The sequence below is a fragment of the Myxocyprinus asiaticus genome, chromosome 27 (assembly GCF_019703515.2).
Source record: "Myxocyprinus asiaticus isolate MX2 ecotype Aquarium Trade chromosome 27, UBuf_Myxa_2, whole genome shotgun sequence".
NCBI classification, from domain to species: domain Eukaryota; kingdom Metazoa; phylum Chordata; class Actinopteri; order Cypriniformes; family Catostomidae; genus Myxocyprinus; species Myxocyprinus asiaticus.
The window spans coordinates 35,449,590-35,477,366 of record NC_059370.1 but is presented as its reverse complement, the minus strand read 5'-3'; the positions used below and the strand labels follow the sequence as shown (position 1 = coordinate 35,477,366).

The 27,777-nt window shown below is 38.4% G+C and overlaps 1 protein-coding gene across 8 annotated transcripts in view; it reads left to right on the top strand.

Moving 5' to 3' along the window:
* Positions 1-27,777, top strand: part of LOC127418360 (ecto-NOX disulfide-thiol exchanger 2-like) — a 246,547-nt gene that overhangs the window by 120,608 nt on the left and 98,162 nt on the right. For 7 of the 8 annotated variants that reach the window (XM_051658962.1, XM_051658960.1, XM_051658955.1 and 4 more), the window contains one exon: positions 18,471-18,614. In XM_051658962.1, the coding sequence (XP_051514922.1) occupies positions 18,471-18,614 (144 nt within the window). Of the gene's footprint in view, positions 1-18,470; positions 18,615-27,777 lie in introns of those variants that run through there. The other variant, XM_051658961.1, reaches the window with a different exon arrangement.

The following is a 27,777-nucleotide window of genomic DNA, read 5'->3' as shown; positions in this document are numbered from 1 at the left end:
CAGAAGTAATTTGTCAGATGAGTCAGGAGTGTAATCTTTCAGTCAAGTTTTCATCTTTTTTAGGGGACTGTTTTGCTTTTTTGCGTAATTTTCTTTCCAGTAGGTTGGCCAGTAACCTTCACCTCATTTTCTGTTTTTTCTCATTTTGTCTTTTATTTTATTTGTAGCTGTTGGAATTGATCATAGCCAGTTCACTGGCACTGTTCAGCCATGTCATCCTGGCATGTGGGGCAGGCCTTAGCATTCCTGGAAAGATCTGTGGAGCTGCGACAGTGTAAAGCTGATTAGGTGCAAACCAAAGATTTATTAGTTGTATTTACTGAAATAGAAAGGAGTAGTGGGTATATGTGAATAAATTAACCTTCACAGCTTCCCTGGTGGAAGAATGCATGAATTATTTCCTTCGTCACTGATAAAATAACTTGATTGCATTATTGTCGCATGGGGTATATTGTCTTTTAATCCTGCACCAGAAGAAAACAGCTGGTTGCACAGTGTGAGTTGTGCAAATTAAGTCTGTTTTCATGAAATGCAAAGAATGATTGTGAATTATTGGGTTAACTGTCTTCTTTTAACTTCTAGAAACAAATAGCAAAGAGCTTTTTACTTTTCATGCATGATAATTTTGCTCTACTATTTGCTGGCCCAGCAAGCATCAGTATGCGGGTCAGGTAAAGTATAAACAGTGGCTCTTGGTCTCTGTGTCCTCTTCAGTACAGGAAGAAGAGAAAGCAGTTGGGGGAAGTGGGAGGGAATGGCATGGTAAGGATTTTGCACACTCTCAACACACTGTGTTCAGCTCACTTTAACTCCCCGTTGATCACCAGACATCAGGGGCTCCAGGTACACTGCCATTCAAAAGTTTGGGGTCACTTATTCTTTACTATTATTTTTTCTTCACATTTGAGAATAATAGTGAAGTCATCAAAACTATGGAATAACAGAAATGGAATTATGGGAATTATGTTGAGACAAAAAACAAAAACAATATCCAAAATAAATCAAAACTGTGTTATATTTTAGCATCTTCAAAGTAGTCACCCTTTGCCTAGAATTTGCAGACATGTACTCTTGACATTTTCTCAACCAACTTCTTGAGGTATCACCCTGGGATGCTTTTTAAACAGTATTGAAGGAGTTCCCATCTATGCTGGGCACTTATTGGCTGCTTTTCTTTATTATTCGGTCCAAGTCATCCATTTTTTTTTTTTTTTTTAATAAAATGTTAGTTTTGTATTTAAATAAATTAATATGTTGGCACAATTATATTTTTGTCTACAAAACTAATTTCAAACATTTAAGCATACGCCTTCAGATCAAAAGGTTTTTTAAATCATGAGAAACATTTCAGTCAAGTGACCCCAAACTTTTGAACGACAGTGTATAGAGGACATAAAATGGACTCTGGTACCCATTCATAGCCGACTCTGCTCTCACAGAATCCTTACCTTACTGGACGTTTATAGGCATCATTACACTGTGGAGTTAAGGCTTACGCTTCTGAATTTTGTGTAAAAATGGCACAAAAAGGCTGTGCTGATAAATGAACCTCTTACCCTCCTCACCATTTACAGTTGTATCAGAGGCAGCTCAGATGTAGTTTTTGTTCTGTGGAGATAAAAGGCTGCATCAGCACGCTTCTTGTTTTCTGTTGGCTGTGCATGAGAAAATAGCATCCGTTTTTGCCGCCTAACGGATTGTGACTTTCTGCTGCTTTCAGTCATTTGGTGACGTGCCTGTTTTAGTCATTCATAATTTTAGTTGTTTGTTTTAAAGCGGTAGTTCACCCAAAAATGAAAATTCTCTCATGATTTACTTACCTTTAAGCCATGCCAGATGTGTATGACTTTCCTTCTTCAGCAGAACCCATTTCAGCTCATTTGGTCCATACAATGCAAGTAAATGGGTGCCATCAGGCTGCTGGCAGTTTGACAGTCCAAAAGGCATATTTAGGCAGCATAAAATTAATCCGCACGACTCCAGTCGATCAATTAATGTCTTTGAAGCAAATCGATAGGTTTGTGTAGGGAACAAATTGATACTTTAAATCGTTGTCACAACTGTATTCTAACAGCTGTAACCATAATGATGGTGACAAAAAGATGGTGACGTCCATAATATCGGCATGTCTTATCACAATTGATGCTGTGTTATTAAATATATCAAGTCGAGGCGCGAGTGCATCCATCAGATCATAATTAACCGACAGCGGCTTTGAATGCTTTTTAACCGTGTGCAGAGCGCAGCTTTTGTGTCGCTCGGCTCGCGCCCGTGAGCAGCCGGTGGAAGACAGCGGCTAAAACCTCGGATGACACGCAGCTCATTTCTCCGGATCCGTGAGTTAACAAAACCCCACATGAAACACACAAGACACGCATGTACAGTGCAGCGTGTCTCTCACTGTACAAGACGTAACTAACTAGTTGTCCAGTGCGGTTCCGTTCACACAGCACAGATTTGTCGAGAAAGCGGTTGTGGGACCTAAAAAAATGCGGGTGTAAGTTCAGTTATAGAATGCGGTTGTCACAACCATATATAACCGTCCTGTGTGTGAATACAACCGTGTTAAGCACTCAGAACATGTATGACATCCGTATTCTGCTGCTGTGTGAATGTAGCCTTAATGTCTTTAATGTCATTCCAGTCTGAGCAAGTTTGATACAAAAATGACAACAAAACTAATACACAAAAGGCATATATAGGGAAGGCCATTTTGGGTATTTTGACATTTTGAATGGGGGCAGGATGGGGAAAATAGAACTAGTTCTATCTTTGTAATTTTTGTAATTTTGTGCATGAGACAGATGTCTTTTGCTCTTCAGCAAAGATTCACCCAGAGCATTGCATTTTTTTAGACAGTGAGAGATAAAAATGGTGTAATTTAAAGAAAAAATGTTTTAAGCTCCCTGCATTCTGTTTTAATTTAATCATAAAATAAAAAAATGAAATATAACATTTTTTTAATAAAAAATCGTTGTTTTCCACAATTATGACTTTTTTGTAAATACATTTTTGTCACCTTGGTGCCACACTAAACAATCTGTGTTAAAGCACCTTTTCGTGGTATATGCCACTTCAGATGTTACTTCAATGCCGCAGTCTAAAGACGGCTTATGTCACTCTATCCAGGTTGCTGAATCACAGTGACTGCTCTGGCATAGCCTGAAGATTAGCACCGACTGTGTAGTGTGTGTATTAACCAGCTATAAAGGGCTAGAGGGAGCTGGAAAACATTTTTTTAGTAGGGAAATGTCACAATTTCTGGTGGGAATACATTAACTTTTACTGGACCTCACTGGAGCAGTTGTCTTTTGCAGATTTGCATAGCATTGACCTTAATTAGGGGCTTATTTAGAAAAGTGAATTGTCTGCAGTTTTAAATGGAGATGGTTAATTGAATTGTGTTTCTGTATGGACTGTGTTTGTGGTCAAGCTCTAAGCCTCAGGCTCAGTCTATGGAGGCAGGTGTTGTTGACAGGTACTTTAGTTGTAAGCTCTGGGCACAGCCTCAGGGGCGAGTCGAATGGTTCATATCTCTCTTCGTCCACACACTGCCACACAGATACAACCAATCCACCATCCACACTCTGTACAGACACAACTCCGCCTGTGTCTCAAAACCTAGTAGGGGCATGACAGTTCTCTGTAAAAAAACAAACCGTACGGTTCGCCAACCATGGTTCGTTAAGCATTTGCTCCGTGGTTCATCTCTAGTTTAATAAAGCATCTGGATCATACAGTTTGGAGAAGAAAATAAAGCGCCAAATAGACATGCGTAGTTGTAACCTCTGCTATTGCACTTGTATGGCTCTGTAGATGGACACACTCTGCCTGTGTTTCACGTGGGTCAACTTTCTACAGTGAGAAGCTATCCTATAAACTGTTAGTATGTTAAATCATTTGATGACATCACACGCATTAGTTGGCAAAATGGCAAGCGGAGAAAACAAGCTGCAAGAGAGAAGCCTCTGCGCCATTTAAGTCTTCTGTCTGGGAATTTTTTCTTTATGCAGTCAATTACAACAGCAATCATCAAAAAACATTTACAACACAGGCACTGTTTGCAGACATTGCTCGACGCGAGTGCCTTATACTGGTAATACATCGATATTTGATTAACTATTTATGCTGACATCACCCAAGGATATTAAGCGTGCGGTGCACACAGAGCCGCAGGTAAGCCCGAAACTGCACACAGACACACTCCCTTCCGTCTTTAAGCAGGCACTCTGAGCTAGTTTGGACAGACATGAAACAAGAACTAAAGCGCTTGGAGTGTTCATAACCAAAGTTATGTTGCCCTTACTCTGTTGATGAAGATGTGGGAATTCCGCGTATGATTAAAATACTCGAGTCACTTTACGACATTCATTTTTATATTCATTTTAATAGCAAGTTTATTTCTTCTATAGTGATATAAAGATTCTGAACGTTGGATATACGTTGAGTTGAGTTTGCAATGCATATGATGTTGATGCATGTAGCGTAATAATGCAGGTATTAAGTTAAAATATTGAGTTAGAAAGTTAGTTAAGGACCCTAATGAAAATTAACCATGGTTTTACTATAGTAATATTGTAGTAGCCATGACTGAAGTAACAATGACTGCTGTCACCATTGTTTTCTTGGCAGAAATCATAGTTTTGATACAATTAACCATGGTTTTACAACAGTAAAACTGTAGTTTCCATATAGTAACCTTGATTTGACTATGACAGTAACCATGTTAATTTTGTGGTTACTATGATTTTACTACAAATACAATGTTTAAACTATGGTTACTGTACTAAAACCATGGTGATTTGTAGTGAGGGCAAATCTTTTGAAGTGTCAAACAGAATATTTTTACTTTGGATTTGGCAGTAATAATTTTTTTCCTGAACATAACAAATACCAAATTGTACAGAAACCGAAACCATGACCCTAAACCCATGATACAAACCTAACCGTGAGAAATTTGAACCGTTACACCCCTAAAACTTAAGCGCTTTTGAACATTCAATTTAGTGTTTAAGAGGTGGTTTCCTTTTACGTATTCTCTCTCTCTCTCTCTCTCTCTCTCTCTCTCTCTCTCTCGTGACCATGTGTGTGATGTGAGCATGCACAGTATGCTAGCATGATTTTTCAAACACCCATCAGAATGCTGCTTATGCATTGACATGACCACGCGACAACAGAACCCTAGGTGTGGTAAACCACTTTCTCTTAATCCCTTAAACGGCATAAGGAAATCAGCATTCTTGTTTACATGACGTTTCAGAATACCGTTTTCTGCTAAAACCCTGGAATAAACCCTTTTCTTTAGTACATGTAAATTGTGATGTACATTATCCCATATCCCTTTGTCCACATAAATCAAATATGTGTTAAATATATATATATATATAAAAAAAACTATAATATTTATATTTATTAAATATTAGCTCTGATTGGCTGTGAATTTTGTTGCCTCATGGAAAATTTTACTCACAGTGAGGTCAGAAAATTTCTTAACAGTGAAAACTTGTCACTCCTTGTTAGGGCTGTTGTCAACAGACAGAGAAATCACGCTTGACCTGTAATGAGCAGCGAAACTTTTGAAAATATAATTAACTCTGTGTATATAAACATAGAGATCCCTCTGTGTTACAAGCCCATGTTTGTGTTTATTTGTGTGTGCATGCAAGTTTTTAAAGTTCTCCCTCCAGCCCCTCTTTTATGTGTGCACCAGGGACAGGTGTAGGAAAGACACACTGTATGCCATTGATGAGAGCTGCCTTTGAGCTTTGCTGTTTACCAAACACCCATTAAAGGGACTGCTGTGCTGGACACATTCCGCTAAAAGCACGTTTACATCAATGTTTACACGCTGCAACCACCTCCACAACCTTTAATTGATTAATTCACATCATCAAGTGAATTGCGATTCACACTTCTAAAAGGGAACTGTTTACACCTTCAGAGGTCAGTGGCAAGAACAGAAATGCATAAACTTCAACTCTACGAACTTTAAGCCCCCCACACTCCCACCACCCCTACTACAGAAACAGTATAGCTGCTTGTTTTAAAGGAGTTTTAGATATATATACTGGAAAACAAGCCAAAACAAAAACAAATCAAAAACGTATTTTGTTGCCACGGAGACATAGCGCATGTGGAGGCTTCACGCCATCCACCGCGGCATCCGCATTCAACTCACCACGCGCCCCACCGAGAACGAACCACATTATAGAGACCACGAGGAGGTTACCCCATGTGACTCTACCCTCCCTAGCAACCGGGCCAATTTGGTTGCTTAGGAGACCTGGCTGGAGTCAATCAGCACGCCCTGGGATTCGAACTAGCGAACTCCAGGTGTGGTAGCCAGTGTCTTTTACCACTGAGCTACCCAGGCCCCCATGATTACATTTTTTTTATTTTTGGGTGAACTATCTCTTTAAAGTGAGTCACTATCAACTGCTGTTGTATAAAAATAAGGGAATTATTGACAGAATGAACTGTTCCTTGAATGTGTGGTCTGTTTTTGAGTTTCACTTACTATTTGTCTAGATTTTCTTGCTGTATAAATGTTCTTCTTTGAAGTAAAAAGCTAACTTAATAAGTACAGGCAAATTCCTCAGATAAAATGACATAGTTTTTGTAATCTGGTTTAGTCAGTCACCATCTCATTTATCTGACCGGGATTGTAGTCATTTTCACTAATGTGTTAGAGGTTTGGCTAAGAATAGCCACACAGCTCACTTCATTGTCCACCCCTGATCTAGATTCCAATGCTACACCTTCCAGAGTGTTGCTTGAAGACCTTGTGACGAGGTATCATCACCACACTCATGGGCATAAGTAGAATAGTGCTTGCTTTTAGCTAATTTTGGATCCACAGTCCACAAGTCCACAGTCAATGCACCATTGGAGGGGCAAGGACAGGCTGTCATTCAACCTTGAGAAACTGCAGTCCTCCACACCCACCATTATTTATTTAGCAACATCTGTTGGACAGCATGATGCTGCCCAGTGTGAATCTGACCGCTCCAGTACCTTAAGAATGTAACCCTTGTACAATTACATTAGAGCATTGTTGGCTAAGCTGCACAATGTGACCTCTGTATTGACTGTGTGCAACTAAGTACCCTCTTCCCCCAGGGCAACTATTCAAGTACTCCCAGGGCTCAGATTAATTGTTGGAGAGCCTATAAAGTTTTTCCAAGGCTTTCATGCTCAAAAACAAAGATATGCAAGGATATGAAAATCTTTATGACGTTTTGACATCGAATCCCATCAGTGCAGCTCTCAGGCATCTCAGTGGGGAAGGTTTCTCATTCTTACTATGTCAGAGAGAAAGAACTGCAAGGAAGAGCTTGCATGAATTCATCAGGTCAGTGATGGTAATGCTCTGTGACATACATTTGTCCCTCTCCCTCTCTCAGACAGATAGAGAGGGCATAATCTCTCAGTTAAGTTGTTTTTATAAGCTCTCTGAAGATAAATGGTTCACCTTGTGCCCTGCAGACCAGCATGAAGAGGCTCTTCCATCCCCTGGCCTCTGCCGTATGAATGGATTTGATGGAAGCACTGCCATTCTTAAATAAATCATTTATGAGACATTGCTGCAGCTGGTATTAATAACATCTGTATGAAGGATCACCACTTTAGAACATTGAAAGCAGGAGCAGCTGAGGAAAACCGTGACCCAGCGCATGAAGGAAACTTTCAAGATCTTTAACAGCTCCAGTAAGGAGTTAAACATGTTTTATTTTCTATGCTGTAGTACTTGGAGTAGTGCTGTGGAGTAGTGAGGACTTTAGCTGCCAGCGTCTCGAATAGCTCCTTGCCTTTTGTAGTGCTAGACTCCCTGTGCGGTGTAACAGAAGTTTCATTTCTCCTCAGACCTAAACCAAAAGCAGGGATCACGCTTTCCACACAGGAGGTGACATGTAGGAGGAGGCAGTTGTTCAGCTCCATTTAATAAATTACCAGGTTTTGGGATGTTCGCAATAAAAGAGGCTGAGGGAACGTCCACACCTTTTACCCAACTTAATGAGAGAGAGTTCATGAAGAACAAGTTCCTACTAATTTACTCATTTGTTGCTTTTGAAGAAAGCAGCTTGAAGAACACTTATTACAGGCATAAAGTGTGGTCCACTTTGCAGCTTATTCTGGCCAAGAATACCATTTAAAAAAGGAAAAATTATTTGACTGACAGATAAAGCGACCAACCACAGTGTTTGGTTTTTACATGTTTAGCAGTTTTATTTATAGGGCTAAGTTGATTCGTGTACCCCAGGGGGTATGTAAGCAGGTTACGGTGGTACGCAAAAAGAATTGGATTTTTCTATGTTAAACCTCAAGAAAATGAATGGTTTAGAATAAAAATAATAGGGATTAGAGATGGCACTTTCTGTTCTTTACAGTCAGTTGTTGTTCAAAAAAAGCAAAAAAAAAAGAAAAGAAAATTTAATTCTAATCACACATAGCATAGATGTGGCAAAGAAGCCATGCGACTCCCCAACCAAAACACTTCTGTGTGACGCTCGCTAAACTACCACCTTAAAGAGACAGTACTGTTTTATCACTTATTTTATCAATGTAATACTTGCAAATAGTGCAAATTATTCATGTAAAGAATAAACATGTAACTTTATATATATATATATATATATATATATATATATATATATATATATATATATATATATATATATATATATATAGTAGGGATGGGCATTTTGGTCATTTTGTCTACTTGAGTACTTGGTGTTCAAAACATGGTTAATTACACTCTTTTGAAGATCGTAATGATAGCATTGCAGCATCGTATATCAGTTTGGCTGCTATGAGACGTCTCTGACTGTTTGTGTTTAGTTGTCAGGTAATTGTCACTGAATTTCGAATTAAGTGAGAAGTCACATCATGCATGATCATCATCGATCATCGTTTTCATGAACGATCATTGCTGCTACATCCGACTACTCGTGCCCATCCCTAATAAATAAATATATACACTACCGGTCAAAAGTTTTGTAACACTTACTCATTCTTTATTATAATTTATTTCATTTTATTTTCACATTTTAGAATAATAGTAAAGTCATTAAAACTATGGAATAACATAAATGGAACTATGGGAATTATGTTGTGACTAAACAAAATCCAAAATAAATCAAAACTGTGTTATATTTTAGCATCTTCAAAGTAGTCACCCTTTGCCTAGAATTTGCAGAAATGTACTCTTGACATTTTCTCAACCAACTTCTTGAGGTATCACCCTGGGTTGCTTTTTAAACAGTATTGAATGCGTTCCCATCTATGTTAGGCACTTATTGGCTGCCTTTCTTTATTATTTGGTCCAAGTCATCCATTTCAAAAACTTTTTTTTTTTAATAACATTTTAGTTTCATAATGAAATAAATTAATATGGTGGCACAATTATATTTTTGTCTACAAAACTATATATATATATATATATATATATATATATATATATATATCACATTGTTTTCTGTGACTAATCACGATTAAATTATGGTACAAGATACATTAAAACAAACATAAAAATTATCATAAATATATTTACTTTATACTTTGTCTCAAAGGACTTGCAAGAAATTGGTTAATAATTATTTATTTTAATTATTTAGTAATGCCAGTGCATTATTAGACACTATACATACAGATATAAAACATATTTAATGCTGACGTTTAATTTGTTAAAGTTTAAAACCTCAAAACTATTATTTTCTCTGGTTGCTGTTCAGTCTCTACAAGTATACATGGCTTCAGCTTGCTGAATGGCCAGGTCCTTCCTTCTCAGTCTCTATCTCACACATGTTGGGTCTCTTTTTTGTGGTTTCGCTTTTGACAGTGGTTCAGATGAAAGTCAGTGAGTGTTTTCAGGCAAAGCAAAGAGATACGCAGCTTGCCCGAAAAAAACATTAGTGAAGTTTCACTCATTGTACAAAGGTGACTGGGTTTGTTCCTGGCAGGCAGCAGATGCCCTAACCCCGGCCTCACCCTAATCGGAGCCTGTAAGGCTGAGTAGCCTGCTTGAACCAACTCTGGACACCTTTATCCTATCACGTGAAGTTTCAGGAAATAAAAAAAGAAACTGACTGCATTAATTATGTAATTGTTTTTAGACGTTAAACAAAAAATATTAATCACAAAAATTAACACATTAACACATTTCCCAATCCTTATATATATATAGAGAGAGAGAGAGAGAGATTGTACATTTTACAATGTGACTAAAAATAGAATAAAACTTGTCCCCTATGTAATTAACAGCATTAACTGATTTCTTTCATATGTAAGCAAAATAGACAACTGAAATATATTCAAATTAACTGAAATTAAACCGAATGGAGAGCTCAATAAAGAGGATTGGAATCAAATTAGAAAATCTTTATCAATTCCCTGCCCTAATAGAGGTGTCAGTAGATCGTTCCAATTCAGATCAATAGAAATTGATCTTAATGGTAACTTAATATGTAATATTTACATTAATACGTTCTTGAGCCTTATTGATGCAGTTCAGTTGCAATTGATTTACCAGATATAATAATCAACATGACCAAAAGTTAAAGATCTTCGGATTTTCAGAATCGATATCGGGATCCTTCAAATGAAGATCACAAAATTGCTGTTGTTACCCAGCCCTACTACTTTGAAATTAAGACCAATATAATAGACCAGCATGGAGAAAACTCAGATTGAGATAATCACTGAAATAAATGCAAAGCGGAGTTGGTTTGCAGATGGCTATACAGTAAACACAGAAAATATTTACTGGAAATTTATGTTGACTTTTTAATCAGAATTGATTTCCATTCAAAAATAATAAGTAGTATTGGTCAAATGTGCTCATTGTTCATAACTTTGTTTCCAGATGCAGGTTTTTATACAGGAATGATAAAAACCTGTGCCTCCCAACTCCTGTTTCATAAAGCCAGACAGTCAGATCATTGCTTACCACATCAAGGAATTGCTTGCCATGTTTGTATACAATATGACTCAGATGGTCAGTGAAAGAATTGGGTGGTCTGTGCATGCCAGCTTATGCACACTGAGACTAGACTTCACCTCAGTTCACCTCACTCATGACTTTGGTCCACAATACTTTCTTCTTTATATCCCTGAGATCTTTAAATACACTCTCATCTTGAGCCCTTGGTTTACCACCTCACCACTTTAAACACAAGCCTACAGTAGCTCTGCATAACATGCGTTCAAAGAAAATATACTGTTTTCTGAGCCTGCCTCTTTTGAATTCAGTCCCTGTAGATGTTCCTCAGGCAGCATCTGAACAGAGGCCACCTTTGCCTTTAATACAGTGAGCCTGAGAAACCTCAGCTTCTTTCCAACCGCTGAACTGTACACAACAGCATACATAGACTGCACTGTCTTCCAGGGAAAATCAGTTTTATCTCCGATCCTCAGAAATTTTATTATCTAAGTTACTCCATAGATCCAACTAATTTGGCGGTGCCTATGGCATGTGTTCAGTGCAAAACACAGCTCACCACACCAGGAGGTGCTAAGTCTACGGCTGTATGAGTGTGTTTTGTGCATATTCATGCAATATAACATAAGTTCTGGCATTGGTTTCTTTGTAAAGCCCTAGAGTGCGGATGCAAGACGTGTTCTGCTGCTTTACTAATACAGACTTTAGCAGGAGGCACGAGACCTCAGTCTGTCATTGTCATTACTTTTATTGATTCTCATTTATTCCAGCTGTGAATAATGCAGTGTTGTCCATTGGCTGGTGTTAATTGACTTGGTTCACAGCTGTTGTGCTGACTGTCACCTGCAGCTCAACATTGATGGGATCAATGAACCACTGAGACTAAGACTGTGAGACAGGTTAGCACTAGAGACTTGAGATAATGAGACAATGTGGATTTTGTTGTTTTTGTTTTTTTTGCTGTGAAAAGCATCTGGTCATGGCCTGGACTTTCTTTCATGTGTACAAATAATAATTTTCGTGCTGTTTAGTTTCGTATTTTCTTTCAGGGCACGGAATCATTTTCAGGAATGTTAAGTCTTCTTGTGTTTGGCTGTTGGACTCTCTGTTTTTCGTCTCTCGAGCTCTTGACAAATTTCCTCTTGTTTTCGTCTAATTACCTGTAATGAACCTCTGCTTTGAATTCATCAGATTTCTCTGCATCAAGTGTCTGATATCTGCTGCCAACTCTCAAAATCATTCACAGCAGTCTCTGCACCGCTTCTGCGTTCAACCTCCAAATCCCCTTCTGCCACCAGCCTACTGTTATTTGTTTTCACTGGATATCGTGAGAATCATTCACATAAGAAGAGAAGTGGTTTTTGGACCAGATTAGCAACTTTATCCTTCTACTTGTGAATGGAAGACCTGAGCTCTTCGGAGTGGAGCCCTGAAGGACTGCCGTGTGATGTAATGCCTCAAAACAGTGAATTTCACTGTTTCTGCCTCTTTAGTTAATATATCTACTTAGTATGTCTCTGTCTGCTCTATCTTCTCTTTCTATCTTGCTCTGTCCCTAGAGACCCTGAGAGTGAATTGATCTCCAAAGCCAGCTTAATGAATCAGACTGGTATAAATGAGACGCTTTTACAATGAGGGCAGCCACCATATTTACAAGAATAAATGCAGCATTTTTCATACCTGAGAGGAGTTTTGACAGTAAAAAACTTGCCTGGTCTGCTAGATAGAGGCTGCTGGGCAGGGCATGATATTGGGATATAAACAGACAGACATAGACAGACGTGTGGACTTCGCTTGCATGTGTCCATGAAGTCCACAATATCGAAGGATGTCCCATTTGTAATTTTTAATCTTTGCTGCTGCTATGTGCTCTTAATACATCCTTTTTGCCAATCCTGCACTGAAAACTTCACATTCACAGCAGGATGCTGCTACGCGACAATGGCACTACATCATCAAAGTGTGAACTCGGAAGGGAACCGCAAGAGCTAAGGCCAGCATTTGGAACAGGGCCCAACAAAGTGCATAAAAGAATAAAGAGTGGGGGAATTCTCACATACCATGGGGTGTTTGATGTACTTTACACTCTTGATTTGTTGTACAGGTGCATCTCAATAAATTAGAATGTCGTGGAAAAGTTCATTTATTTCAGTAATTCAACTCAAATTGTGAAACTCGTGTATTAAATAAATTCAATGCACACAGACTGAAGTAGTTTAAGTCTTTGGTTCTTTTAATTGTGATGATTTTGGCTCACATTTAACAAAAACCCACCAATTCACTATCTCAAAAAATTAGAATATGGTGACATGCCAATCAGCTAATCAACTCAAAACACCTGCAAAGGTTTCCTGAGCCTTCAAAATGGTCTCTCAGTTTGGTTCACTAGGCTGCACAATCATGGGGAAGACTGCTGATCTGACAGTTGTCCAGAAGACAATCATTGACACCCTTCACAAGGAGGGTAAGCCACAAACATTCATTGCCAAAGAAGCTGGCTGTTCACAGAGTGCTGTATCCAAGCATGTAAACAGAAAGTTGAGTGGAAGGAAAAAGTGTGGAAGAAAAAGATGCACAACCAACCGAGAGAACCGCAGCCTTATGAGGATTGTCAAGCAAAATCGATTCAAGAATTTGGGTGAACTTCACAAGGAATGGACTGAGGCTGGTGTCAAGGCATCAACCACACACAGACATGTCAAGGAATTTGGCTACAGTTGTCATATTCCTCTTGTTAAACCACTCCTGAACCACAGACAACGTCAGAGGCGTCTTACCTGGGCTAAGGAGAAGAAGAACTGGACTATTGCCCAGTGGTCCAAAGTCCTCTTTTCAGATGAGAGCAAGTTTTGTATTTCATTTGGAAACCAAGGTCCTAGAGTCTGGAGGAAGGGTGGAGAAGCTCATAGCCCAAGTTGCTTGAAGTCCAGTGTTAAGTTTCCACAGTCTGTGATGATGTGATGGTCCATTGTGTTTTTTGAAAACCAAAGTCACTGCACCCGTTTATCAAGAAATTTTGGAGCACTTCATGCTTCCTTCTGCTGACCAGCTTTTTAAAGATGCTGATTTCATTTTCCAGCAGGATTTGGCACCTGCCCACACTGCCAAAAGCACCAAAAGTTGGTTAAATGACCATGGTGTTGGTGTGCTTGACTGGCCAGCAAACTCACCAGACCTGAACCCCATAGAGAATCTATGGGGTATTGTCAAGAGGAAAATGAGAAACAAGAGACCAAAAAATGCAGATGAGCTGAAGGCCACTGTCAAAGAAACCTGGGCTTCCATACCACCTCAGCAGTGCCACAAACTGATCACCTCCATGCCACGCCAAATTGAGGCAGTAATTAAAGCAAAAGGAGCCCCTACCAAGTATTGAGTACATATACAGTAAATGAACATAATTTCCAGAAGGCCAACAATTCACTAAAAATGTTTTTTTTATTGGTCTTATGATGTATTCTAATTTTTTGAGATAGTGAATTGGTGGGTTTTTGTTAAATGTGAGCCAAAATCATCACAATTAAAAGAACCAAAGACTTAAACTACTTCAGTCTGTGTGCATTGAATTTATTTAATACACAAGTTTCACAATTTGAGTTGAATTACTGAAATAAATGAACTTTTCCACGACATTCTAATTTATTGAGATGCACCTGTATATATGTTTGCTTTTCTGTTTTATTTTGTGAATCAATAAAAAGTGTTAATCGGATGTACTTCAGACTCAGTTTGGACGTAGTTGTTTTGTGATAACATACATAACACCTTCTGGAGGGAAAACACAAAGAATTGCATTATTTAGAATATCCAGTCATGTATGAATGTCAGGGGTTTTGGTCCCTGCAGTGCTCTGAGACTTGTAATGAACAGAGAGTGAGAGAGAGAGAGAGAAAACAGAATAAAAAAGTAAACTTTCCCCTCTTCACAAAGAGACAATCCCAGTTGGATTGTAGGTTGAGGAGTAGATAGGCGATTGTGTTTCTCCCTCAGACAGTTTGTCTTGTCTTGTTTATGAGCACACAGCAGTCTTCTCCCAAATCAAGCCCAGGATGCCCGATGGCGAGGCAACGCGTCATTCCTCAAAAGTGCAGTGGTGCGTTGTGATGGAAATGTGTTTGAACAAAGTTGAGAACCAAAGAAAAAGACATAGGGGCTGAATGAGCGATTTCACCAAGCCACACCTGATAGAGAATTGCGTGATTCTGCCTCAGGATGCTGTGAGATGTTTAAAATTCCCCTGTAAACACATTAGGGAATCGCTTGTCTTAGGTAACAGATAGAGAAACATTTATCAAAACGTTGCCTCAACACATCCATAAATGCATGAGTCTCATTTGATGTCAGAGGCCGCCGGCTGTCTGCTAGTCTCCTACTTAGAATCGCTTGAGATTCCGCTAGCTGGAAATTCTGGCGGAATCTCCCCCAATCACCCACCCCACATCTATTGCTTCTCATCTTCCACTTCATCTCTCGCTCTCTCTTTCCAAGATAAGAGAGTGTTTTGCAAGTTCTCCTGCTGCTGCACTGAGTATGTGATCTGCATCCTTCTTTCACCACTGTGGCCAACAGGAACCTGAACAATAATACTCATTTAATTCTCATCAGCAGCTCTATTGAAGCATCACCATCTGTAGCAAGAGAATGGTGTCACAGCCAGAAAAGCAACCTAATTCCCTTTTTGTCTGCTTTTCGTAATCTGACTTCTATTTTTTTCTTTCTTTATTTTTTGGGTTGCTGCTTGTGATCAGGTATCGAGTTCTTCAGATTGGTTTCAGTCTCAGTTATCTTTTGCTCTTACTCAGTAGAACTGGGTGTGCTTTCATTTATCGACTTGATGAGCTATTTTTACCTGCCTTTTTAAAATACATAGCCTTTGTCTGAACTGTTAGTGTTTATTCTACCATTTTCTGTCATAGAGGGAGGGTTCATCTTTGTGCACATAAGCAGAGTTTGTGCAACACGAGCGGTGGAAATATCTATCATTGTGGTATCAGAGATCTATAAGCACAGAGCACCTGGAGAGCTTTTAGGGGTCACGCAAGGGCCACGGGCCACCATGCTGCTCTTGCCAGTTTGTCTTTCACCCGTTGTCTGTCTGCAGACTCAAATCTTAGCTTGTACTGTAACTAAATAAGAAGATTGTCAGTTTCACTAACAGTGACGGCTTTGAAAACAAAGAAGTTTGCAAACAATGAGAGGCAGCTTAGCAGGCTTATAAAGCGGAGGCTGTGTTGTGATTGGATGAGTTGAATCCCGACATCTTCCTGCTAATGCGCTGTAGAGCTACTCCAGCCACTTTATTATCCCGTCCATCTGAAATAAAATGATTTTACTTGTCAAATGTTATTAGTGAATCTTTTTGCAGTGAATTGCAGTTTGTAATGTTTCTGGTTTCTCGTCTGATCATTTTAATAATATTGTGTTTCTAACCACATTTACAAGCAGTTTTACCAACAAAAACAGTACATTAATAATTTTACAGTGCAATGAGTGAATGTTTAACCAGTGAATTTCCACTAAAAATAAAGTGGGATACAGATTATTCACCCATTTAACCATGCTTTCTGCACATAATTTAGAATGATATTTCTAAATATAGATATTTTTTATCTAAACAATATTAATACTGTGTGGGATTGCCAATTGATGTCCAATCTAAAATCTTTGTTCTCATAGAATAAAATCTTTGTTTATTTTTGTGTACCAATGTATTAATGCATAATTATAAACAGCAACATTTTTTAAACGATTTTTGGAACATTTCGAGTGATTCAGAGAAATGAATCCAAATTTATACGTTTCTTACTTGTGCCACAGAGATTTAAACTAGAGACACTCTTTCTCCATATTAACACTATTATATTTGCATGTCGCAAGCTAGTCCACTGGCACGGCCTTCAGGAAAATTAATTAGCCAAGTAAATGCCTGGAGATTACCACATTTTTCTTAGCTATATAGTGTCAACAATGAGGCCTAATTTTGAATATATCTTACATATTCAACATTTCACCCAGTGACTGTTGTAATTCACAGCCTTGACCTGGACGCTTACTCAGTGAATCATTACATCATCTCATTAACAACCCCTTACATGCCAAGGAATTCTCACTCCTGCTGTAGCTTGCCAGGGATCTGCCAGAGAGGGAGAAAGAGAAGCATTGTTTAGCACTGTTTAAATCAGTCTTCAGTCTTCCTGTTTTTCTGTCATTTCTTGCGCTGTCATTCTGCAGTGCTACTCTTCTGTACAAAATTTCATATCCCTCTATACTTATATGCTTTTTCACACTCTGTTGCATCCATTTCGCTTTTTCTACAAGACTGCCCTCTCTCACAGTGCGATGTTGGAGAGAATAAATGTATTGGGCGCTGCTGTCACTGCGCACTGCAGAGGGCAGATGCAGATTATGGTGCAGAGTTTGAGCTTTGCCCTTTGAACTCAGTGTCAGTCTTGCTCTTTCTGTCTTTCTCTCTCTCGCTCTCTCTCTCTCATTATCTCTCTTATCATGAGGTGTGGCCACTGTGATATGGGGTAGCATCCCCCCAGCCCCACGCTGCTGTATCCTTCAGGCAAATAATGCCAAGCAAAACAATATAAACCTAGAGATGAGATTAATATTTCATGAAAACAGACTGGTATGCATATCTCAGACATCATTCTGAATTCTAAACAGCACGTAGCATGCTCTGTGTACTAGGGCAGAAAGTAACTGATGTATTAGTGTAAACATTCACTGAAATTATCTTTTGCATCCTGGATGTGGGGCTATATTGGGGTTTTTATTACTGAATCCATCATTGATTGAATGGTTTTGTCTAATCCTCTTGTGGATGTTTTTCTCTGGAATGGAAATGCAGGTAGTTCTTGGGTATTGATTGTTGTCTCAAAATCTTTTCCTAATTTAGCATCAGAACCTGCAGTCAATTTCTTTAATGGCATTCACAAAGTGGTTAATAAAGACTGAGAGAGAGAGAGAGAGAGAGAGAGAGAGAGAGAGAGAGCATGCATATGCGTGTGTGTGTGTGTGTGTGTGTGTGGATAATTCTGTCTTTTTGGCATTCAGACCATAAATATGCAGTCATTGAAATTAAGCTGCACCATTAAATTAGCCTTAAAGGGCCAAATCTTTGTCCTCACTCGATGAGTCATTCTCTTCTTTAGCGAAGACAGAAGCTGGAATAGATAAAACTTTTAATCAGGGTTTTCCCTCACTCTTGGTAAGTTTAGTTTCAGACGGCATGCCCATGAACCTTTAACTCACTGTCTGATGCATATTGCATACAAAATGGCAAGAGTTTGATCACTGAGTTATTTCAAGCAAGAGCTAGTTACTGGATTTCTCTTTTTTCACCGAAGTGCTTGACTTTGGTTATTTGTTCACAGTATTCAATTTGCTCCTGTAATATATTGTATAAACAGGACAATTCAAGAATCTCACATGTTAGTAAATACAATTATCAGTCCCAAACACTGACTGTGTGAACATAGCCAATGGGGAACATCTTACCATGGTTATATGTTCTTTCGCTCCACAGGATTGAATCCGCTGCCCTTTGACCCTGCCACGAACAACGAACCCCTGCAATTCAACGGCTCCAATGGGCCTCTGGTTTCTGAGTGTCCTCTCGAAAACGGAACAGAAAACAGCAAGAAGAGAAAGAGATCCAACCTACCTCCAGGTACACTTAATAGCTTCCTCTCAGACGACCTCGACCTACTTTGCTTTTGAAGCAGAAAGCAATCCAATGACCAAATAAATCATGCAATCAATATTGCTTATGCTTTTGTAGGATTAGGGATTTGACCAAACTTTAAAACTTTTTTGATTTGTGCTATGGACATGAATGATGCCTCAAATTGTGCAGATTGTTAGAGAGGTGTGCTATCACTTATCTAAGTAAAATGGAAAACAATTCAGATAGACTTACAATAAAGAAGGGACCAAGCCAAATCTAGGGACCACAATATTATACAAGGGGGTGGGCTCTTTTGACACAGGTCAGTAAGCAACCACCTAGAACACCCTAGCATTGTGGCATCAAGTTTTGAACGGGCAAGCACCACTCACATTTTCATTAAAAAATGTACAAATCTAGTTATTGGAGTTTTTGAACTAAGCTACATAATTCTTTCATTATGTATTTCATAAATGATAGTCAAATTTAACCAGAACCTAACACTGTGTCATTGTATTCAAAACAGCAATACTTTGGCTCATATCTTTTTACAGTTATGGCTATCACCTTAGAGTATGGATATTCAATATGTGAAAGACAGAGTTGCTGGTTAGATGCCAATCCTGAGACATGCCTTTCTGTCTGGCGCTGATGACCTTCAGACTGAGACTTGATAAGTAATGCTCTGGGAATTTATAAGCCTTTCTGACACAGGTTGTCTCAGCCAAAGACTGGACCTATTCATATTCATTCTAATGTTAGTGGTGTATTAATGAATTGAATTATGATTAACTGAACAAAATGGGATCTTAAGAAGGAGAGGTGCTACCTTATGTTTCATGTTGTCAAATAGACTTAATTGGATCAGATTAATTATGTTAATAAGGCCGTCCTTTTCCTATTTAGCATTTTAGAATACACTCACCCTTATACGACCAGGGCCAGTAGAGTTTGTTTCAGACTTTCACACAATGTCACCATAGAATTCCACACCAATGCCACCAATTCTCCCTGAAGCAACCTGGAGTCAAATGCCTTTTTCAAAGTCATAAATTTGACCGCTTGTTCTTATGGGCATTGAACCAGTACTGTTCCATTAACAACCTCATACAGGTTTGGAAAAACAAGGGGGGAGTACATGATGCCAGAATTTTCATTTTTGGGTAAACTACCCCTTTAACACTCCACCACACCACTTTTGAGAATGGTGTCCAGTTTTGTCACTAATACCAATTCTAAGCTGGTACTATCTATGATATGATGAATACTTCATAATTCTAAGAATCAACCATTGTGTATTTCTAAACATGCTGTTCTGCATAAATGTCATCTCCATTTGAAGTCAGCCGCTGAGAACTTCAGGCCCTTGATGGTCATTCTTCCCTCCGGAACACTGCCGACATTCATGGCTTGAAGTGACATTGATTACGGATAAATGGCAGCAAGTGATGGTGAGCAGAGCTTCTCATCGTTGTACGCACCCGTAGAATTGATACAAATGGAAGTGAAATGGGCTCAAATTGTGTTCTGGTCATGGTGAAGAGCTGCTTGTGCAGATCAAAGCTAGCCAGCAAGCTTTAGATCAAAGCTTCCTAGCGCTAATCTAATCTGCCTATTTCAGAACACTTTTTTCTTGTGAAAGGCGTAATTTGAGAAAGGCTCAGATGAGCTATATTCACAATACACCAAATATTTAGTCACTCAAAATCCAGCTGCTCAAATGGAAGTCAGTACTGTAGTGGTGTTTAATCATTCTGCAGAGGATGGAGAAGGGCTTTTTAAGACATTATAGTATGTCAGAGCCGTGGCCTTGTGGTTAGTGCATGCTGAAGAAATTAAAGGGACAGTTCACCCAAAAATGAAAATTCTCTCATTATTTACTCACCCTAATGATATCCCAGGTGTGTATGACATTCTTTCTTCACCAGAACACATTTGAAGGAAAATAGCAAAATATCTTAGCTTAGTAGGTCCTTAAAATGCAATTGGATGGCGATTTCTCTTTTGAAGCTCTAAAAATCACAGACAGTTATCTTAAACGTCATCCATACGACACCAGCTGTTAAATCAATGTCTTCTAAATCGACATCGATCGCTTTAAAAAGATAAATATTTAAGTCTCTATTTGCAATTTTTGGCTACCCTCCGCCACAGATATCGTGATTGACCATTATCGGCCATTTAAAAAACCTAGCGTTCAATCACAAATTTTTACATCAGATAATGGATTTAGTGCCTTGGCACAATGGCCTGAAGCTTGCGATATCTGTATTATAAAAATCCCTAATTATGGTTAAAAATGTCTTTGAAAATCAATTTCAGGGGTCAACTCTTGCCCCTTGATAATGATTATAATAAAATAAAAAATTCTGAAACTTGTATACATGCTCCAACAAATTGATTTGTGGTGCTTATTCGGCTGATGCAAGTTTTAATACTGTTTTCAATATTTTCTTCCTGCCAAATCGTTTCTTGTCTTCTCTCTGCTCTGATTTATATAAGGGTGACAAAAGATAAAAACAAGATATCGTAGTACACACGGCAGTAACTTTGGCTACAAACTCTTGGTCTTGGTTGCTCTGTGCAATTAGCAACTGTCTGAAATTTTAAGCCCTTGATTATACTCACTGAGTTACAAGTGTGTTCTTGTGAATCTTACAATGCCTCATTTCCTCTGTCACTTTACAGCCGCTCTAAATAGTTGCGGCGTATGTGTCTGCTTAGCAACTGGGAGCTACTTAATGGGGTTTCTTTTTGAACAACGGCAGCAATTTCCAGCCTGTCATTATGCCATGCTCTTATCCACCATAACTGTGCCTGATCAATCCGCTTCCTGATGTAAACACATCCAAATGATGAAAATTTGCAGCATCTGGAGCATAATACATTCAGCCGCTCTGATGTCCTCTGGCAACACAAGACAGAGTCGCTCCTTAGAGAAGTGGAGCTAATGCAGGGGCGTGGACTAATTATCAACCATGCAGATTTACTCTTGTTAAAGCATTATAATGGATAGATTCATCTCATTAGCTCTGGCACTCCATTAGATGCCCAGCCCCCCCCCTCCATCCGCCCCCCTGGTGTTGATGTTGCTGGATAACAGATGCACTGGAGAGAGCGAGTGGGCAAGGATCTTTACATGCATACAGGACAGTTAGCAGGTTGTTTACAGTGTGTACTGAACTCTCTATCGCTCTAACAGGCAACTGCTCTGCACTTTTAGACCCATAATTGCTGTCCATTTGATGCTGTGTTTCTAGTTCAAATGTTTAAAGGTGCAGTATGTAAGATACAGAAACCCTTGTTATTAATGACACCTGTGGCCTTTAAGTGAACAGCAGCCTGTTGCTCGTGATCATGTGCACACACTCCATAGGGACGCGAGCGAGCATGACCAAAACAAAGAGACTGAACGTGATTCACCGGCATCATGATGACAGATAAGGTAGCATAATTAAAATTACACAGTTATGATTGTTTTACTACAAACTTTGAGACTGTATATTATATTTGACTCTCCAGTGCTGGAACAGGGCTAAAACAAAGTGTGGATATAGGTCTGCCTATGCGAGACTGTAGATTGAAGTAATCACTTTTCTTTGCATGATACATTGACTGCATTTATACAATAGCCTATGTCGGCGTTAGCTAGCTAGCCAGCTTTATCAATAGCTGTTAGCTAAATTTGGTGGATGATGACAGTAGCTGTTTATAAAATAGACTGTACATTATAAATATGTTGACACAGTTAAGTATTGATGTGATTCCATCACAACTGTCATTTTGATATATCGATGCGCTTTTGTTTTATAATAATTGATTGTATATATTTTCTGTATAACCAAGTTACATTACACTAATGAATGGGTCTTTTTGCATTATCTTGAACATTGTCTAGCATTCATTTCATGTGTTATTGTAGTTTACCTTGTTGAATAATTACAGATGAACATTGACATTAACCTGACTTTTAGTATAAAGAGAAGATTGGGATTCAGTAAATGTTTTTTTTTTTTGGCTTACTCTGAGTTTGTGTAGGAGTCAGTGTTGTGTTTGAGCCGGCCGTTTGCTGGATTCCATCTCTAAGATAACGTTACATAGTGTTGCAGACTGTCTGTTGACACTGTTAAATAGCGGAAGCACTGAGGCAAGGCTCTTGGGAGCTCGCTAAACGTCACATCCTTTGGATTTTCCCGGCAAAAGCGACCCGCTCCCTTCGCATGAAAATCAGTCTACAGGCTTTAATAGGCAACCTAGGAAGTCCGGGATGGGCTAATTTTTTAAGTTGCGTTACAAGCCGTTCACACATTGGCAAAAAAAAGCACCTTTAATGAACTAAATAGTTACAGTCGTTTTGACTGTTAATATGCTACCCTTTTCGCTGTTTGTAATCAACACTGCACACTGACAGTTCTTCCCACTCAACAGTTTGTAAGAGAGCACCATGCAACACGACTGTTTAGTGACCCATTTTAAAAGCATTAAAGAATGAAATGCAGCGTTAATTCAGTATCACCCAATCGCTTTGTAAAATGAGTGTTCTGAATATTTCTTCCTTTGAAAACACTCCCAGCTTTTTTTATCCCTCTTTGTTTTATCCTAGTCTTTCTCACTGTTGTTTTCATTTTCTGTCTCTATTAAATCTTAAAAGCTTTTTGCTTTACATTTAGAGTCATAATTGATGAGTTATTATCACCACTTATTAACAAAGTTGTTATCGTGCTTGCCTTTTAAATCACTCCACAATAGGTGGAATCCTCTATGAATTAATTGGACCCGCTGATAGCATTGTTTATTTAAACACAATGACTATATTGTTTTAGCATCCAATATACTTGAGTAATTATGCAAATCATCTTGCAGTATTGTTCTGAGTGCTAGGTTATGGAGGATGCAGCAGACTACCATGGTTTGATATGCTTTACTAGAACTGTACATCACTTCACCACTCTGATCCAGGTGGAAAGCGCACTCATCAACACTGCACATCTGTATATTTACCTGTTGCATTCTATAATCTCATTTTGTGTAGAAAGGAGGAGTGTTTTCTCTGAAAGGAATGACAGTGAATTTCTTTAAATACACCTGGTTCGACGTTAAAACAAATTATTACACTGAATGCTCCATTCTGATTGGTCATTGGCGCCATCTAGTGGTGTGATATTTCTGAATAACAACCGCACATCAGGGGATTAAAACATATCAGACCAGTCATCCGGTTATTGCAAATTATCTTTCCAACTTTTGGGATCACTGTGCAATCTTTACAAGTAAGCTAAATATATAATTTAAACTCAACTCAATGTTTCATGTCCATTTCTTTAGTTACTGGCAAGTAGTCTTTTACTCCTAAAGAAATGAATTGTAATTTTGAAACATATGTATAAAATCATGACCACTCACATGATATGACTCTAGTCATATCAGTACCCTTATAAAAGCTGTTTTATTCTACATGAGGCAGGGGCACCCTCATGGAGGCTGCCATTTTAGAATCACATGACTAGCTGAATTCTACTCACTTAATCTCTGTAACCGTCTTGTTATTGGACACTTTCACTCTTGGATTAAATTAATCATGGCTGATTGTGAATAGTGGATTTCTACAATTGCATCTGTATCTGAAAACGATTGATTTTGAATTAAGCTGCATCCACACCACTAGGTGTCGCTGTAAGTCCAAGATAACACAAGCAAAATGTTACTGAGTGCACCTTAAATTTCAACGCAAATCAATATTTTATGTCCATTTATTTATTTATTTGGTTAGTAGCATGTAATAAGCAGGATAATATAAAATCAGCCGGTTGTTATCACAAAATAAAACCCTTCAGGGTGATACACCCCGACGCAATCACCATTTTGGAGTTTGTTTTGCAATAACAACCAACTGTACGCCTGCTTGCATTGACTTGAGTGAGTTTACAAAAACTGAATTCAGTGTCTAATCACTACAGCACCGCAGCCGCTGATGTAAAGTCTATAACTGCTGTCAGCTACAGAGGGTTAGGTTGTTTTCCAGGCAGAGATACTTAAACACTTTGTCAGGTGTTGTTTTGTCAAGGAGCCTGGCACAAACAGACACTCACATCTTTCACCTGATTTAGCAGTGTGTTAAACTCAGGAGTGACATGTGTAAGCCAGTTTTGTTTTGATTTTTGTTTTTTGCACAGACAATCCAACAATGCTTCTAATTATCAATTGTTTTTCATTTGTTTAGTGCCGTGGTGAGTGTTGGTTAAAACTAAAGCAAGCAGTAGTTTAAAAAAATGGACGACAAAAGCGTCATGTTTGATTTTTGGGGATGAAAATGAAGTTGTGAGGGATAGATGTGCAATCTCTTCAGTGGTTTGTAGTGTTAATTTGATCGTTCCGTGGACAAAACGTTGAAAAATGCATCTTGCCAAAAACATTTAATTGACAACAAACTGCAGAAAGCACAATTAGTAAAATTAGATGTGCTCCACGACCTTTTTTCGGCTTTATACAGTGTATGCCATTGAAGGGTCTATAAGCCTATCCCTCACAGCCTTGTTTTCAGTCCTGTCAAAAATCAAATATGGCGTTACTGTGAAAATTGTCTATAGGTGATTATCACGAAAACTGGCAACAAATGTCCAGTTCATATTTCACCCCCAAAAAATTTATTTTTCCACTGAGCAGGCTTTTTCAAGTGCAGGATAGCCGCCTCAGGTGAGTCAAGTCAAAATTCACCAGGCCATGTCGACGGGTTAATTTTACTCATCAAAAAATTTATGCTTTTGAGTAAGTAGCCTAGAAAATAGCTGTTTTAGACTAGGTATGCAATTTTTTCAATCTGCTGATTAAGAAGGCTATTTTCAACAAGGTGCTGACTGCTTACCAGGTTAAACTATCTTTTATTCTGTGTGCACATCATGTTTAGAATACATTAGGTTTATTTTAGGCTACATCACAGGCCTATTTTTTCTATCCTATAGCTACTTTTTTTTTTTTTTTTTTTTTTTTTTTTACATCTTAACTTATTGTTTGACGTTCTTTACTGAACAGCTGTCATATTAGATCAATGGTTAATGCACGACTGCATGTCGTGAAATATGCGTGACTTTTCGGCGCATTTTTCTCTCTCATAGATTTGGCTTAGTCTACCTTTTAATTATTTTCAACAATGTCCTGACTGTTTTAATATGTTAAGTAACTTTTACTTGGTGATTTCCATTTAGAACAGGCTTTTAGTGGTTGTTCCATTGACCTGGACTATTCATTCAATTGTTTTCAATAAATATGTCTATTAAATATTCGCTAATGTTGATTCAGTGATTGCGTGTCATGTTCTATATTTAATGTACAATGATCATAATTCAAGGCGAGCACGTCACAGATAAATGCCCCTTTTCAGTAGAATTTAGCATCAGATTTGGATTAGATTAAGTATTTTAAATGGGTCACATAAAAACATTTTTATTTTTTTACTGTTTTCTTAAGGTTGGTTTCTCTTTAGACTAGTCGACTATTCGGTTACAAAACTTCCGTTTAAACGACAGTCAAATTAGTCATAGGGCACATCCCTAATTTAAACCCCTTCGCCCAATTCTTAGTAACATACTGTAATGCTAAAAAAATAACTACATTTACTCATTACAAAATTGCAGGAAGAAATTATTTAATATTTACATTGTAAAGTACATGTTTAAAAGTGCAGTTGTAATTTTACATTATGGTATTGTAGAATTTGTTGTGCTGCCTTTAATTGATGCTTATTTACACAGGATAATATTTGTGCTTTATTACATTAATGACAGTGAGAGTAATGAGAGATATTTTCACCATGTATTAATGGAAATTGTGGGAGAATTGAAGTGTGCTGTGCTTCAATGGCATGTAAATAATGTCGCATTGAAAAAAATCTTAATGGTCCTTACATGATAGTAATGAGAGATTTTAGGAAGAATTACAAAAATTCTGTTTTTGCACTATAAAGTCTTTCCTGTTAGCCAGTTGCTCTTAAGAAATAATTCAAGGGTCATATATGGCAACAAAATGTTGTTATTTTATGCTTCAGGACAAAGCAGGTGCCATGATATGTGAAGTGAGTCATGCTGCTCTGCTGTAACCCTTCAGCACCATTAGCCTGCAGTAAGTGGTGTTTGAGAAGTGCACTGTGAAACACTATTGATTGGCGATGAGGAGGGGTGGTGCAGATGAAGCGGCTGCCTCTCACCCTAACATGATTGAGACAAAAGACAAGAAATGTAGGACTACAGCCAGTGTTGTGCGTGGGAGTAATGCTCTGCAGAGGTTCCCATCCCTGTCTGGCTCCATGCAAAAAATTGTGTGAATTTTTGTGTATTTCTTTCTTGAAATAACTGCACCACACACACACACACACAACTGGACTTTAACGTATATCTGTCTACTATTTTACTGATAAATGAGTTGGTGTGTAGTGACTAGGCTGCCTGACGGCTTGTGTGGGGGAGTTTGAGAGTAGGAACGTGCGTCTGTGTGTGAGGTTTCTTGTGTAGTTGAGATTAGAGAAAAGCAAAGGAGTGTAAAGATGTTACACACTGCAGATACTTGCACTGTTTAAGCAGAAATGCCCCGTGACCTCTCTCTTAATCTTAACACTTCCCTTGAGATGAAATAAAAATTGACCCTATTTACTTTCTTAAATGTCCCTGGTGTTATTGGGATCGATCAATCAGTGCATGTTATTCCATTGAGATCAAGTGGTGTTGTTTTTTTGTTGTTGTTTTTTTTTAAGGCATAATTTATAATACATTTTTGTTATCAAACCACACAATGATGACTTACAGCTTCATTTTCTGTAAAGCTGCTTTGCAATTATCTTTGTGAAAAGCTCTATACAAATAAAAATGACTTGACTTGATAGCCGCTTTTCCACCATTGGACCCAGCAGTTATAGTCGCAAAACTGTGGCGTTCCGTGCCGATCCAGGCCAGTTGGCATGGTTACGGTTTCTTTTTCCACTGTTGTGCAGTGAAATCAGGAGAATGTACTGTACATAACAGATCCGTGTTTTTGCAACGGTGTGAGAGGTAAACATTGGAGCAAGTGCACTATGGAAGATTATCGAATATTCCAGTTTTTAGGACTGCTTTTCCCCTGGTTTTTACTCTGCTAATACACAGGAAAGGCACGACCCATGTCGCAAAAATGAAATCAA